Raw genomic sequence first — 17,153 nt, 5'->3', positions numbered from 1 at the left:
AAAGAAATCAAGGATTGGTCAGGCAGGATCTTCCCAGTCTAAAGCCATCTTGACTGCTGTTCACTAGGTAATCTGCATGTTTAGACTTGATAACTGATTTCATTATTTTCCATTAAAGTGAAGTAAGACTAATGGATCTATAGTTACTTGTCTGCTTTGTCACCCTTTTTGAATATGGGTACCACATTAGCCTGTTTCCAATCTACTAATACTTCCCCTGTGTCCACTGACTCCATCACAATGATCATCAGTGCCTGGCATATCTCCTTGCTAGCCTCTGTCTTTACACTCTGGAATTAATATCATCAAACCCTGGGGATTTATTTGCTTCAAGCCTTTCAGGTTGTCTAGATCTTCAATGTCATAGATTCAAAATTTCGATATATCAGTCAGGTGAATAAAGAAATGGGATGGGAACTGAGGAAATGCCAGAAGATACAAAACCCCTTCTTGTAGACCAAGCTTCCACAACCAGATCAGCCCTAGGGTTACCTGCTGAGGAGACAGGTGCCACAATGGCAACAAGGAACTGTGCTATTACAGCACCTCATCCCCAGCCCTGTCAGCAAGCACCCTATACCTTTTTAAATATACAGAGTTGTACAACTATATATGACCCTCATTGCATTAATTGCAAGTATCTTGAAATATGTACTGTTGTACATATTCTGTGAAACCATGTTCAAAGAGCATGTAAATGTCTTGTTCAATTATAAAGACAAAAGAAAGAAAATACTGCAAGGCTCATCATGTCTGTAAAGAGAAAAGGCACGTTAACATTTCAGGTGTGAATCCCACATCTGAACTGGAAACTGAAGATTAACAATGTATTTAACTGAACAAATAACATAAGGGTGGGGTGGTGGGGGAGAAAAATTATATGTGTATTTAGATAGTACTTTTTAGGACATCCCAAAGTGCTTCACAGCTAGTGAAGTATTTTTTTAGGGAAATGGGTTGAATGTTCAGTAAAGTTTTATTGAAAAGGTAGAGAGAGATGAAAATTAATGAAGGATGTATGAAAATCATCTCACTGAGGCAATGAAAAGACATTAAAAGAACAAAAGGAGGTGAAAATAGCTGATTTAAAAACTGTAAATGCTGGAATTCAGAAAAAGAAACAAAAGGCTAGAAATACACAGCACTTTGTCTAAGTGGCCATTCCTCATGTGTGGGCCAGGATAATGAACATTGGCACGAGGGAATGACAGTTGAGCCTAATCCTGTCCACAATTGATTTTCACAAACAGACACACTTTCCGGTGAGGGGGTGGTGTCACTGAATGGCTTTTGCAGAAAAGGGATAACTGGATAGTCATGAAGAATGGAAACTTGGATTGTGTAATTTCTTTTGCCCCTCATTAGCTCAAGTGGACCCCAATTATTGGCCTTGAACCGCTGATTTGGCTGCGATCCGTGGCCCAAGACCTGTATGGCTCAGTAGCATTTGTCACTGGGCCATCTCAGCACTATGGTATAGGAGTCATGGGAATTGCCAGTGTTCATGTTGAACCTGAAAGGCATATTGGATCATGTGATACATAATCAGGCTATTTTTACCTCGGAATTTAACTTTAATCTGCTATCTGCACATGTATCACAAAGTCTTTCAAGGTGATTTAATTCTTGTTTACAAGTTTTCACTGCAGGCCTCATAGAAATGGAAACTCCCTGTATTTTTACAATGAACACTAGGGCACCTTAGTGTTGGCTGAGGTGCCTCTGGTTCCATGTGGTGCTGAAGTATCAACGTTCTGAGGGCAAGGGCATAAATATCTCCCACTGCTTTCATCATTCCGACCAGCATCTTGATTAAGCAATTGCCAACTAGAATAGGAACCTTTAACTCCGGGGCTGTGGCTGCCCATCCAGCACACTTTTTTATAATCGGTGTTACAAATTTCAGGTTTTTCTTAGATATTCTGTCTGGTTCAGTGGTACTGGTTTCTCCTACAAGTGGTTTCCTGTGTACCGCATTCAGGAGTGGGCCCATACTGCCCAATATTTTTTTTAAAAAATTCATTCAAAGGAGTTGTGGGCTTTGCTAGAAAGACCAGCATTTATTGCCCACCCTAATTGCCCTTGAGAAGGTTGCCTTCTTGAACCGCTGCATGATATGATAGCGTGACCCAGGGGCATAAAAATAGAAGCCCTTTATGATCTGAACTGAGTGTCTCTCGTGCACACCCTCACATCAACATTAGTCTTATGATAAACTGCCTAGAACGTTTTGACTTTGTCAGATCATTTTGACTGACGCATGTGGCTGTTGTCCACTTCCTTACGGACAAAAATTTAGCAATTGACTCCTGATTCTTGCCCTGTCCACAGATTTGCCAGTATGGCTACCAGTTTATTCAACAACTCTTGCCCTCCTTTTCCCCATCTTTCCCCCCCCCCCCACCTCCTCCAATGTGGATCCCTAGAAACTATCCCGATATTCAGTGAATGGGACCATTTTGACATAATGGGGGTAATTTTAAGCTAGCTTGCTGGGCGGGAAACCACGGGATCGGGTGGAACGCTGGTTTTACACCCTGCCCATTATTACACTCCGTTGACTTCAGTGGAGAGTAAAATCGGACGGGGTGTAAAACCAGCATTGCACCCAATGCAGCCAGTTTCCTGATGGGCGGTTTAGGTTAAAATTGCCCTCAATGAATCTAGGTTGAGTCAGTTGACTTTTAATATCTCAGTTCAAAGTGGTACATGAGCAGCAATACCCCACCAACTGGTTTAACTAGCTTTTAATACAGTCTCTTCTCTCTCTTTCTCTTACCCCCACCAACCAAAATCAAACTTCTGGCTGTTGTAGTAATTTTAAAACCATTGCGAGCTGGATTTAAGTTAAAGGGAACTTTTTTTTAAAAAACCATATCTAGATTCTTTCCGTAGAAAAATGGTCAAAGATTCTAGAACATGTCAGTTGAGCATCTGATGCAGGTGGAGACTAAGTGTTGCTGGAGATTGTTGCCGTTATCTTAAATCTCTGTCTCCAGGGTATCTTGTGGTTGAAGAACCAGATTGCACAAAGCTGGAGTTACTTCAGATATTTTGAGTGAGAACAATTTCTCTTTCTTCCCTCCCTTCATCAAGGATTAGGTTATATAAGGTTTTAATTCATCCTTTTTTGGAATGTTGTGTCCACTTTTGGTCCCCACATCTAGTGATAGATATTGAACCTCGAAAAGCAGAGAGGACATTTACAGTTGGATCTCTTAGTTATGAGGATTGACTTGGAGAGTTAACTATTTTTGCAGAAATGTATGCTTGGGTTATGATAGGATTGGATAACACTATGAAATGGATAGTAATAGTAGAATTAGAAGGCATGCCTAATAAATATTTAAACAGTCAGTTTCGATGCTGGGAAATATTTCTTTTCTGATAAAGTTGTTGCACTCTGCAACATGTTATTGATGGATGTGGTAAGTATAGATACTACAGGCCTTTAGTAAGGGACTTGATCAGTTTCTGAAGAAAGACGACATTGGCATGAATTTGAAGTGTTGGGTTACTAAAATCTGATTAGTTTTGTGTCATGGGTAAACAACATCTCCTGCTTGATTGCCTTATTTAATTGGGGATTGGGGAGAAATTTCCTAGAGTTTTCATGAAATTGACAAGTTTTTTTCTGCTTTGTTGCCTTTCTAGGTATTAGCATTACTTGCAGTTCAGGAGGGCGGTGTACAGGTTGCACCATCTGGTGGATAAGGTGAGAGCATCAATGGGCCTGATGGTCTTTTTTCACCCATTTTGTATGTGTGTGAAGTGGCTGCTGTGTTGGTGTCTTAAGTCTGATTTCAGCTTCAGTTTTGGAAGGATCATTTGAACTAATATATGCTAATACTCCAATGGAGCCATTATCATCAGTACTGCAAGCATTCTGCTCCAGCCCGTTTTGGCTGGCATATTTACATGTCCTGAAAATCTTCCTGATTCAGGGAATTTGTTTGAGATATTCTGATTCAGAAGGGAGTAGATTAGGATACATTGCCTCTGGGCAGTAGTGAACCTAGAAGTTTCAGATCATGTCTCAGCCCTGAGCCAATTGGATTTATCTACCTCCATGATTTTTTTTTTCGATTTACCTTTTGACTGCCCTTGTTCTCCACCCTGGAGGCATTTTAATAAATTTTCCTTAACGCCACGGTGGGGACATAAGGATCACTCTGGATGGATGAATTAAGATGGGCCAAATAGCTTTCCTCATCTGTAATTATCTTTTAAGGGCCAGTTACACTGTAGTTTCTGCATCAATTGTAAATCAGTACAGTTGGTCTCAAGTTGCTGATATGAGGATAACTTGAACTTTGGCAAATAGTGTGAAGAATGCCTTGAGGAGGTAGTCTCAGAACACTTGGACTGCCCCACTGCATTTGGTGTAGAGTGAACTTTTTTAAAGTTTATTTTTAAAATTTAAAGGAACCCAGATAGCTTGCTGAACCAACTTTATGTTACCAATGTTGGGGAAGACCCAGTTATTAAAGTTTGCACTGCAGAGATATTTTGCCTGAGTATCGGCAGAGTGGTGCTGGCAAAATAATCTTTTTGAGCATTATGAAGGTTTCAGCTCTTCATGCACTTTTACAATGTCTGAAAGTAGTGATGTGAGGCTGATAGCATGAAAAGAATATTAAAATGTTATCTATATTAGTAAAATTTATTTAAATTAAAGCACCAAGATGTTGATCATTTTGATAGCTGTACCCTGAATGTATGTATAATTTTGATCCTAATAGAGTTGCAAGAAGGAGGAAAAATCAAGACAATGGTCAGGACTAGTTTTATCTGAACATATTTTCTGAGAAGAATGACGGTCCTGTCTAATGAGCCGTATTAAAATTTTTTAAAAAAAAAGTCAAAAGATTCAAGATATTAACTTAATGAAGGTATTTGAATAAATTATTTGATGGTGTCTCTGATTTATGTAGCTTTTTTATGCACTATCTTCTTTCAGGCCTTGGGGCACAGTTTTGACTTTACTGTAACCTTGTTTTGTCTCCCAGTAGAAAGATGAGCTTGAAATCAGAGCGTAGAGGAATCCATGTGGACCAGTCAGAGCTGCTGTGTAAGAAGGGCTGTGGTTACTATGGCAATCCTGCTTGGCAAGGATTTTGTTCCAAGTGCTGGAGAGATGAGTACAGCAAAGCCAGACAGCGACAGATTCAGGATGACTGGGAGCTTGCAGAACGGTAATGCTCACAACTTGATTATTTCTGTGCTTCATTGGGAATATCCTTTGCATATTCAAAGACTATAAATATCTTAATCCTTTCTAGTCTAGCAAGGTATCCCAGTCTGCCCTACCAAATTAATTTTTTCTCCTCCATAATGTTCATTTTTAAGAAGAAAACATCCCTTGAGCAGCACAACCTCCCCACTTCCCTTACAAAAAATGTCTGTCAGTAAATACCAAGTGTAATGTAGTACTGGCCCATACAGAACATAGAGTCCTGGGTCTAGAACCTGGTTTACGCTGGGTTTTATGGAATGGTAATACAAATGCAAAAAAAGGAGTTAAGTGGATGAAATACATTCCACATTGTGTGACTAGCAACATGATAACATTTTGAGCACCAGAACAAAATTCTTATGCGTTATTGGCGAGGTTTAATTTATTCAGCAAGTTTTGCACTTCGAGCTGTTTCTTGCATATTGCTTTCTGTTATTTTTGCATTTTTTCAGTCTGTGTATCTCTCCTTCTCGACTTCCTGCACCATTCTCAGAGTTATACAGCACGGAGAGAGGCCCTTCGGCCCATCGTGTCCGCGCCGGCCATCAAGCCCTGTCTACTCTAATCCCATATTCCAGCATTTGGTCCGTAGCCTTGTATGCTATGGCATTTCAAGTGCTCATCCAAATGCTTCTTGAATGTTGTGAGGGTTCCTGCCTCCACAACCCTTTCAGGCAGTGAGTTCCAGACTCCAACCACCCTCTGGGTGAAAAAGTTCTTTCTCAAATCCTCTCTAAACCTCCCGCCTTTTACCTTGAATCTATGTCCCCTTGTTATAGAACCCTCAACGAAGGGAAAAAGCTCCTTAGTATCCATCCTATCTATGCCCCTCATAATTTTGTACACCTCAATCATGTCCCCCCTCAGCCTCCTCTGCTCCAAGGAAAACAAACCCAATCTTCCCAGTCTCTCTTCATAGCTGAAGCGCTCCAGCCCTGGTAACATCCTGGTGAATCTCCTCTGCACCCTCTCCAAAGCGATCACATCCTTCCTGTAGTGTGGCGACCAGAACTGCACACAGTACTCCAGCTGTGGCCTAACCAGTGTTTTATACAGCTCCATCATAACCTCCTTGCTCTTATATTCTATGCCTCGGCTAATAAAGGCAAGTATCCCATATGCCTTCTTTACCACCTTATCTACCTGTTCCGCCGCCTTCAGGGATCTGTGAACTTGCACACCAAGATCCCTCTGACCCTCTGTCTTGCCTAGGGTCCTCCCATTCATTGTGTATTCCCTTGCCTTGTTAGTCCCTCCAAAGTGCATCACCTCGCACTTTTCCGGGTTAAATTCCATTTGCCACTGTTCCGCCCATCTGACCAACCCATCTATATCGTCCTGCAGACTGAGGCTATCCTCCTCGCTATTTACCACCCTACCAATTTTTGTATCATCAGCGAACTTACTGATCATACCTTTTACATTCATATCCAAGTCATTAATGTAGACCACAAACAGCAAGGGACCCAGCACCGATCCCTGTGGTACCCCACAGGCCACAGGCTTCCAGTCACAAAAACAACCTTCGACCATCACCCTCTGCCTTCTGCCACTAAGCCAGCTTTGTATCCAAAGTGCCAAGGCACCCTGGATTCCATGGGCTCGTACCTTCTTGACCAGTCTCCTGTGGGGGACTTTATCGAAGGCCTTACTGAAATCCATGTGTACCACATCCACTGCATTACCCTCATCCACACGCCTAGTCACCCCCTCAAAAAATTCAATCAAATTAGTCAGACATGATCTTCCCTTGACAAAGCCATGTTGACTATCCCTGATTAATCCTTGCTTCTCCAAGTGGAGACTAATTTTGTCCTTCAGAATTTTTTCCAATAATTTTCCTACCACTGATGTTAGGCTCACTGGCCTGTAGTTCCCCGGTTTTTCCCTACTCCCCTTCTTGAATAATGGTACTACATTAGCGGTTCTCTAGTCCTCTGGCACATCCCCTGTGGCCAGAGAGGTTCTGAATATATGTGTCAGAGCCCCCGCAATCTCCTCCTTTGCCTCACACAGTAGCCTGGGATACATTTCGTCCGGGCCTGGGGATTTGTCCATTTTTAGGCCTGCTAAAACCGCCAATACCTCCTCCCGCTCGATGTTAATATGTTCGAGTATATCACAGTCCCCCTGCCGTATTTCTATGTCTACATCGTCCTTCTCCATAGTGAAAACAGATGCAAAAAATTCATTTAGAACCCCTCCTACATCTGCTGGCTCCACACACAGATTGCCATTTTTGTCCCTAATGGGCCCTATTTTTTCCCTAGTCATCCTCTTACCCTCTCATGCAATCCCTGGTCGTAACATTTTTTTCCAATGTGAATGTAATCGAAGCTCCCTTTTTATTGAATTGAAGTGGAACTTTCTGATTCATTATTTCACCAGTTCAGCAATACGTTGAAAAGATAGAAAAGATTTAATGCAAGTAAAATCTATCTAAGCAGGTTAGTTTACCACATAACAGGCCCCATGCAGTATGCACTGAATATTTGCTTCTGTTTTGTGTACTAATCTAACACCGTATATTTTTAATCCACAGTTTACAACGTGAAGAGGAAGCTGCTTATGCTAGCAGTCAAGGGGCTCCGTCATTCACGTTTTCTAAATTTGAGGAGAAAAAGACGAATGAGACAAAAAGAAAAGTCCAGACTGTCAAAAAATTCTTCAGCCCATCATCCCGAGCTGCACCAAAGAAAGGTAAATATTGTGGAAATGTTTAGCTGAACGTAATGATTTTTGATTGTTTTCTGAAAAACAGAACATGTTTCAGCCTTGAGTTTGCAAAGTATTCCTGATTTCAAGTACTGCTATAAAGCTCTCATGCAGTGCAGCTTTTAAAGCAAAAAAGTAATTATCGTGTTGGTGTGATGTGCAAGATTCTATGTGGAGAAAATATGGGGTCATAATATGGATGAGAACCAGGAAGGAATCTACCCACTGAGATTCAGTGAGAATGAGACTTGACTTTGTTAGTCATACCAAACATTTCCGTATCTTTTTATTTGCTGAGTGTGTCCAGCATTTTGTGTTTTTGTTTGATTTCCAGCATCTGCAGTCTTTTGCTTTTATGTCCTTATCTTTGATCACCAGCAACAGGATTGCTACATAATGCAGCTGTTGAACTATACGCAGAAACCAAAAAATTCTTTACTGGAAAACTACTTCAGGCAAGGAAGTCACACTGATTTGTATGAAAGTGCAGCTTGTTGGAAGAAACCCCCTGCCCTGCCCTGCACTAAGCTTTGTGAATGTAATCATGAGACCGGACAAAACCCTGCTTAAGGTGGTGCTTCAAGTCTAATTGACTCAAGGAATCATGTCTTTTTTTCTGCTTGATGGAACATTAATTATATTTCTAATTTGTATTATGTAGTGTGAGGAGAGCTCTATTTATTTTCCCTTTTTCTTCCAGTTTTTTTTGTGTGCTCAAGGTGAGGGATATTAAAGCTGGGGAATAGCAAGCTTTCCATTATAGGTACCCAGTAGCGGCACAACTAAATGCAGAGTGAAGTTGTCTCTAGTCTGCCCCAATCTCCAAAGGGCACCTTCTGCTTCTATTGCCCGTTACAACCATCCTTGGGCCTATCTGTGTGCCATTTCAATTAGAGGCAAATCAAGGGCAGTTTTCTGCTGTAGGCCCAAGCTTCGTAATTAGGGCTGTCCGAGGGGAGCTGTGTGCTGCTGTGGTTAGATGCTGTTCTTTCACCTCCTAGGCCCCGGGTTCAAATCCAGTCTCCAAATGAGGTTAAAGTTTCTTCTGGTTGTAAGGGACCTGTGTGAAATGAGTTTGGACCACCTTAATCCAGTTCCTAGTTGGCATGGGCCTCTACAGCACAGCACTATTACTCATTTGGTACTAATCAGCAGTCTCAATCAGTGAGGCCATTGGATGGCTGGAATGGAAAATTTTTAAAAATCTCACGCTGGTGTGTAGTAGGGGGTGCATTTCTGGTTTGGATTAACGCATATTGTTGGGGCAAAATAGAGGGAGCTTTACTGTGTATTAACTAGAGGTTATAGTCCAACAAATTTATTTTAAAATCACAAGCTTTCGGAGATTATCTCCTTCGTCAGATGATTGAATGAAAAGGTTCTCAAATCGCATATCTTATACGATGTTGGGACAGCATCACACCAATCAAAAGGTGTCGTTGTTATTCAAACAGGCCAGTCACGGAGAACAGCACGTCCCAGTACACTCGATATACATTGTGTCTTTTACACAGGCAGGCAGAAAGAAACTCAAAATGGCAGAGAGAGAGAGAGAGAGAATTTTAAAAAACATATAAATTTTTTCCCCCTTTTTGCTGGTGGGGTTACGTGTAGCGTGACATGAACCCAAGATCCCGGTTGAGGCCGTCCTCATGGGTGCGGAACTTGGCTATCAACTTCTGCTCGACGATTTTGCGTTGTCGTGTGTCTCGAAGGCCGCCTTGGAGAACGCTTACCCGAAGATCGGTGGCTGAATGTCCTTGACTGCTAAAGTGTTCCCCGACTGGGAGGGAACCCTCCTGTTTGGCGATTGTTGCGCGGTGTCCGTTCATCCGTTGTCGCAGCGTCTGCATGGTCTCGCCAATGTACCATGCTCCGGGGCATCCTTTCCTGCAACGTATGAGGTAAACAACGTTGGCCGAGTCACAGGAGTATGAACCATGTACCTGGTGGGTGGTGTCCTCTCGTGTGATGGTGGTATCCGTGTCGATGATCTGGCATGTCTTGCAGAGGTTGCCGTGGCAGGGTTGTGTGGTGTCGTGGACGCTGTTCTCCTGAAAACTGGGTAACTTGCTGCGAACGATGGTCTGTTTGAGGTTGGGTGGCTGTTTAAAGGCGAGCAGTGGAGGCGTGGGGATGGCCTTAGCGAGGTGTTCGTCGTCATCGATGACATGTTGAAGGCTGTGGAGAACATGGTGTAGTTTCTCCGCTCCAGGGAAGTACTGGACGACGAAGGGTACTCTGTTGGTTGCGTCCCGTGTTTGTCTTCTGAGGAGGTCTATGCGATTCTTCGCTGTGGCCCGTCGGAACTGTCGATCGACAAGTCGAGCGTCATATCCCGTTCTTACGAGGGCGTCTTTCAGCGTCTGTAGGTGTCCATCGCGTTCCTCCTCGTCTGAGCAGATCCTGTGTATTCGTAGGGCCTGTCCATAGGGGATGGCCTCTTTGACGTGGTTGGGGTGGAAGCTGGAAAAGTGGAGCATCGTGAGGTTGTCCGTGGGCTTGCGGTAGAGTGAGGTGCTGAGGTGCCCGTCTTTGATGGAGATTTGTGTGTCCAAGAAAGAAACCGATTCTGAGGAGTAGTCCATGGTGAGTTTGATGGTGGGATGGAACTTGTTGATGTTATCATGTAGTCTCTTCAGTGATTCTTCGCCGTGGGTCCATAGGAAGAAAATGTCGTCGATGTATCTGGTGTATAGCGTTGGTTGGAGGTCCTGTGCAGTGAAGAAGTCGTGCTCGAACTTCGGGTAAGCGTTCTCCAAGGCGGCCTTCGAGACACACGACACGACAACGCAAAATCGTCGAGCAGAAGTTGATAGCCAAGTTCCGCACCCTTGAGGACGGCCTCAACCGGGATCTTGGGTTCATGTCACGCTACACGTAACCCCACCAGCAAAAAGGGGGAAAAAATTTATATGTTTTTAAAAATTCTCTCTCTCTCTGCCATTTTGAGTTTCTTTCTGCCTGCCTGTGTAAAAGACACAATGTATATCGAGTGTACTGGGACGTGCTGTTCTCTGTGACTGGCCTGTTTGAATAACAACGACACCTTTTGATTGGTGTGATGCTGTCCCAACATCGTATAAGATATGCGATTTGAGAACCTTTTCATTCAATCATCTGACGAAGGAGATAATCTCCGAAAGCTTGTGATTTTAAAATAAATTTGTTGGACTATAACCTGGTGTTGTAAGATTCCTTACATTTGTCCACCCCAGTCCATCACCGGCATCTCCACATCATGTGTATTAACTATGCAGTGCCTGAATCTGGGAATGGTTGATAGAGGGTGTTTTGAAATGGGAAGTGTCCCATTCCCCAATGCTAATATCCCTCATTTTGATACATACAAAAAAAAAGAAACATTACTGTGAAAGTTGGTAAATTTGCATTTAAATATAACCATATACTTGAGTGTAATTTTCCAGTAAACAGCTATTGATTTGTCACTTGATGAAGTTGCCGTCAATCTTTGAGTGTGAGTGGTCACAATGCATCAATGTGACAGTTGCTGTTGGCAAAAAAGGCGACCTAAAGCTGAATAAAGCCATGGCAATTAATGTGTGAAATTTAAGAACAAAATTGCCTGGAATAATGCAAGATTATAATCTCAACCAGGGATTCAGATAATTTTTGAACCTGTTTGTGAAATAGCCTTGAAGGTATTCTCTGCTACTTGTTGTTCTCTATTAATACAACATTTTAAAGTTATTTTAAGAACTATATAGAAAGAGGTTCTTAAACTTTGCAAAACAACCTATGGTAACAAAATAACACTTTTTTTGATCAAACATTTCTTTTTATGTAGCTTACACAATACATGTTGCATTTTCTTTCAGTGGATTTTCTATTGCATCTAAATACAATTTTTTAAAAATTGGTGAAAACAGAATTTAAAATGTAAACCTATTGGCTGAAAAATTCCTCGGAGCTGCGCCCACTCCACTGGCGTTACTTTGCTGGAAGTGCAGCAGAAACCTGGTATACATGTGTAAACAGGCTTTTTGCCACACCTCTGGCAAAGTTACACAGGTGGAGTGACAACAACTCCGATAAATTTCTCAGCCATCGTAATTTAGGAGTCTGATATTTTTGTATTGAGATTACGTGCATCTCATCCTTCAAGTTGCAATGTTATGCTTTTCCCTAAACCATGCATAAATGCGCTATGGGAGGCCTTCAAAGAGGTAATAGTTTGGATACAGAATAGACATTCCCATGAAGGGGTAAAGAAGGGCATCCAAAGCTGGAGCTCTCTAGATGACTAAAGATATAGAGATTAAAATGAAACAGAAAAAGGAGGCTTACGATAAATGTTAGGCTTGTAATTCAGTAGATAACCAAGCTGAATATGAGACGTACAGTGGGGAATGGAAAAAGGAAATGAGGCAAAGAGAGTGTATGAGAATAGATTAGCGGGTAGTAGAGAGTTTGGATCGGATAAAAATAAGGAGATGGTACTTAAAAAGTTCGCAGCGTTCAATGTAGAAAAGTCACCCAGTCCGGATGGATGCATCCTAGGTAGCTGAGGGAAGTAAGGGTGGAAATTGCAGAAGCTCTGGCCACAATCTTCCAATCCTCCTTAGATATGGGAATGGTGCCAGAGGACTTGAGGATTGCAAATGTTACATCCCTGCTCAAAAAAGGGAGAGGGATAAACCTGGCAGCTGCAGGCCAGTCAGCCTAATGTCAGTGGTAGGGAAACTTTTAGAGACAATAATCCAGGACAAAATTAATTGGCACTTGAAAAAGTATGAGCTAATAAATGAAAGTTAACATGGATTTGTTAAAGGGAAATTGTGTTTGACTAACTTGATTGAATTCTTTGAAGTAACGGAGAGGGTTGATGTGTATGTGGACTTTCCAAAGGCGTTTGATAAAGTACCACAAACTTGTTAGCAAAATTGAAGCCCATGGGATTAAAGGGGCAGTGGTTGCGCGGATAGGAAATTGGCGAAGGGACAAAGCAGAGTGTAGAGGTGACCGGTTATTTTTCAGACTGGTGTGCAGTGATGTCCCCCAAGGGTCAATGTTGGGACCACTGCTATTTTGATATATATTAATGACCTGGACTTGGGTATAATTTCAAAGTTTGCAGATGACATGAAACTCTGAAATGTAGTGAACAGTGAGGTGGATAGTAACGGACTTCAGGAGGACATAGACTGACTGGGGAAATGGGCAGACACGTGGCAGATGAAATTTTATGCAGAGAAGTGTGAAGTGATTCATTTTTGCTCGAAAAGATGAGGAGAGGCAATATATACTAAATGGTACAATTTTAAAGGGGGTGCAGGAACAGAGTGACCTGAGGGTGTATTTACACAAGTCTTTGACGGTGGCAGGATAAGTTGAGAAGGCTGTTAAAAAAGCATATGGGATCCTTGGCTTTGTAAATAGAAGCATAAGAGTACAAAAGCGAGGGAGATATACTAAACCTTTATAAAAATACCAGTTAGGCCCCAGCTGGAGTATTGTGGTCAATTCTGGGCACTATACACATTAGGAAGGATGTCAAGGTCTTCAAGAGGATGCAGAGGAGATTTACTAGAATAGCACCAGGGATGCAGGACTTCAGTTCCTTGGAGAGACTAGAGAAGCTGGGGTTGTTCTTGGAGCAGAGAAGGTCACGGGGAGATTTGATAGAGGTGTTCAAAATCATGAAGGGTTTTGATAAGTGTAAATAAGGAGAAACTGTTTCCGGTGGCAGAAGGGTCAGTAACCAGAGGACACAGGTAATTGGCAACAGAACTAGAAGCATGGGTGGGGGGGGGGATGGAAATTATGCAGTGAGTTATGATCTGGAACGCACTGAGGGTAGTGGAAGCAGATTCAATAATAACTTTCAAAAGGGAATTGGATAAATACTTGAAGGGGAAAAATTTGCAGGGCTACAGGGAAAAAGCAGGGGAGTGGTACTAATTGGATAGCTCTTTCAAAGTGTCAGCGCAGGCATGATGGCCCAAAAGGCTTCCTTTTGTGCTGTATCATTCTGTGATTTGAGATGTGCAATGGAAGCTGCTTCGAAAGGTGTAATAAACTACAGCATAAACAAAGAGGAAAACAAATCCATTACTTCATTTCATACTTTGTGTTTTTGTGTCACTTGATTCAGCATGAGGGTGGCTGATGGTACTTAATTTTCATTCATTGTCTTGTACTGTATGACCATGGTCTGAATAATGACATGCTAATGACACAACATAATAATGTTGTGATTTTTCTTTTTCCATTCATGCTGTTCTCCTGCTTTTCTCTTGCTTCCTTCTTTCTTTTTTGCTTCTGCATTTAGTGAATCAAGACAAAGCTCTTAAGCATGGAATAGGTGGGAGGGAGTGCAATGCGGATAACATTCTTAGGGATTTGAAGGAGATTTTTACTCCATCATGGGAGCTGGCTTCTCCTACTGAAGGTAATGCAGCACAGCCACTAAGCTGTCTGCCTGTACTGACTGGTATCGTGAGTTACCTACACTTGGGTAACTGGGGTTACTTTTATTGCCCATAGTTGTTGAGCAATCAGTTTTGCATTTTTATTGAAATCAAAACATTTTTATTATAATTAACTTTCCATTTTTGTACAGGAAGAATCAAATTGATTCAAATTCTGGTGAAAAATAATTTCAATTTTTCAAAAGTCCAGTTTCATTTTTATTATACTATTATAAGTTAAAATACCTTCTGCATTATAAAAATTATACTGTGGTTTTTATAAATTTCTACATCCAAATGTTATCAAGTACAATGTGTAACCATTACCTGGGATCAAGTCTGATGTCTACACAGTTTTTTTTTGTGTTATGATTGCTGTGAATATTAAGCAATGCGGTTCTGTTCTTCTGCAGCAAGCACCATTTGCTTAATCTGTAACCAGTTCGAGGACATGTGACAGCACAATGGGTTGTCCCTCTTCCCTTTTGGAGAAGTGCCTTCCCTCCATGATCAGGAGCTTGCTGTGTTTTTAAATCCTGACACTTCGTGGCAGACTTTTAGTGCACAAATGTGCTATGCCCTTAATAATACCAGACCTGCCTACTGATTGGCACAGAATCTGTATCTGCTGAAGATGTTAGTAAAATGGTTTGGCACGCCTGTTACAGGGTAGTGAATCAGAAATGTGAAGTCTAACACTGAATTTTTGAATTGGAATAAATTGAAATTTTTCTAGGTTTTTTTTTCCTTTCTTTCCCCCCCCCCCCCCCCCCACCCTTTATAAAAATATGCACATGCCAATCCTGCTGCAGTTCCCCATGGAGCAAAGTACTTTAAGCAATGCAGAAACTCAAAGTAAACTATTTGACTTTATAATTACCCATATCAATTACTGCAGGTGAGTTATTTTGTGTTTTTAAATTAACAACTATGGCTATTAAAAATTTAACCCCTGCTCTCTTATTTTAAAGCATATATTTTTATATAAAATGTATGTATGTATTCTCTGCCTCCACCCTAAATTTCTCTATTGCTTATAGGATACACAGCAGCCTATTCAGAGGAGTTCTTTCTGAATAATGAGACCAAGATTATTCAAATGATTATAATATAGTGTAATCAAGTCCCTCAAAGTATATTCAGAATTTAGAAAAAGTATATAATCCAGCCTGTAAAAATGGTGAGCACATATTGTACTGTAAACATTCCCATGAGAATTGACATATTTGCTCCTAATATGGGGAAAAAAGTAATCAAAGTAAAAGCATTCCTGCAACTTTTTTCAACCCATCAACAATTACAAAATTGGTTTATTATAATAAGCCATCTCTGATTTAAAATTACATTTTAGACTGTTAATTGGCAGAAAGCACAGCTGAAATAAACATCCACTTAATTGCATTATAAATCTACAAAATATGTGTCCAGTTCATTGAGGCACTGTGGTGGTTTTTGTAGGAACTAATTAAATTTTTGCTTATCCAAGACTGCTTTTAATCTTCCTCTCCCCACTGCCACACCAGTTATGTAAACTGAAATGTCAGTAGCAACAGAGTTAGTTACTGCTTTCATGTAGAGAGTAGGTTCAGTTGGGAGGGGGGGGTGGGTGGTGATAAATGGCTCAAGTGCTGTAGAAGTGAATGAGCTGTGACCATTTTTTGTAAAGCTGGGAGGGGGTAAACTGATTAGCATTCACTAACTGCTAATGTTTTCTGATGAATCGGAGAGAAAAGTCCATATAGTTGGGGATTCAGGATATGACCTGTGAGTTGATAAGAAATTGGATAAAGGGTAGTAGGAAGCAGCAATGCATGTTTAGGAAATGATGTCAGGGTGAGGGAGAAATTGCTGAGTGGAGTGCCACAAGAATCACTGTTAGAACTCGTACTGTTTTTAACTTCGATTTAAGAAGTTAAAAACAGTACGAATTCGGAAGATCAATGCAGGCTGGTGAAATTTGAGGACTTACCTTGAGCACAAAAAGCTTCTGGAAGTAGTAGAAGTGGCTGCTGTTTGCTTATTATGCTGTTTTGCATTCAAGCAACCTATGCACTGAGGCATTAATAGACAATATGTATGTGAAAAAGATGAGTTGCGCTGTTCCATTTATTCATTGCAGCAAATTACACTTTTATCTAGTTCGTCTCTCATGGCATCACTAATGGACAGAGGAGAGAGGATAGAACAGAGATATAGAAAGGAATATTAGTAACTATATCAAGATGAGGCATGCTAGTGCTGGTAATTGAACACTTTTTTTTCTTTTGGACACTCCATCAGTATCATGCACTCTTAGGTCAGATAGAGTACAATTGGATGCTTTTTGCACTCTGCCCCAACAGAATCAGGATTTGGGTGTGTAAGATGTTTTTAAAAAGGATAGAAAAACAAAAAATGGTGCACTATGTTCTTGTGTGTATTGGGTCCATGCTAACCATGACATAGCCAGCAATATTATATGCTTACTAATATTACATATTGTGTTGAGTATTTGTGTACAATACTCAACACTTTTTTTAATGCAGATAAATATAAGCATCCAATCACTCCCCAAAGTATGATGACACTTATTAAATATTTAATTGTAGAACTTTCTATTCAACAAGGCAAATGCTTATTAAGAGTGCACCCAACACCCCAAGTTGATCACAGATACATTTCTACAAACTACTTATGTTAATACACCAGGACAGTGCTTTTACCTTCTAGCCCAATTTCCTTCCAAGTCCTTATTTTCAATGAGATATACTTGTAAGGTAAAATGTGTTGAC

The 17,153-nt window shown here is 41.1% G+C and overlaps 1 protein-coding gene across 5 annotated transcripts in view; it reads left to right on the top strand.

The window, feature by feature from the left end:
• rabgef1 (RAB guanine nucleotide exchange factor (GEF) 1) overlaps positions 1–17,153 on the top strand; it is a 43,117-nt gene that overhangs the window by 4,517 nt on the left and 21,447 nt on the right. Inside the window, exons 2-5 of one of the 5 annotated variants that reach the window (XM_068008200.1) lie at positions 3,655–3,715; positions 4,743–4,892; positions 5,013–5,195; positions 7,779–7,936. In XM_068008200.1, coding sequence (XP_067864301.1) covers positions 5,017–5,195; positions 7,779–7,936 — 337 coding nt within the window. In that variant the 5' untranslated portion in view covers positions 3,655–3,715; positions 4,743–4,892; positions 5,013–5,016. Of the gene's footprint in view, positions 1–3,654; positions 3,716–4,742; positions 4,893–5,009; positions 5,196–7,778; positions 7,937–17,153 lie in introns of those variants that run through there. The other 4 variants (XM_068008198.1, XM_068008201.1, XM_068008197.1 and 1 more) reach the window with 4 other exon arrangements.

This window comes from Heptranchias perlo, chromosome 28 (assembly GCF_035084215.1).
Source record: "Heptranchias perlo isolate sHepPer1 chromosome 28, sHepPer1.hap1, whole genome shotgun sequence".
Classification (NCBI taxonomy): Eukaryota; Metazoa; Chordata; class Chondrichthyes; order Hexanchiformes; family Hexanchidae; genus Heptranchias; species Heptranchias perlo.
Note: the sequence above shows the minus strand (reverse complement) of the source record. Positions and strands in the feature narration are given on the sequence as shown.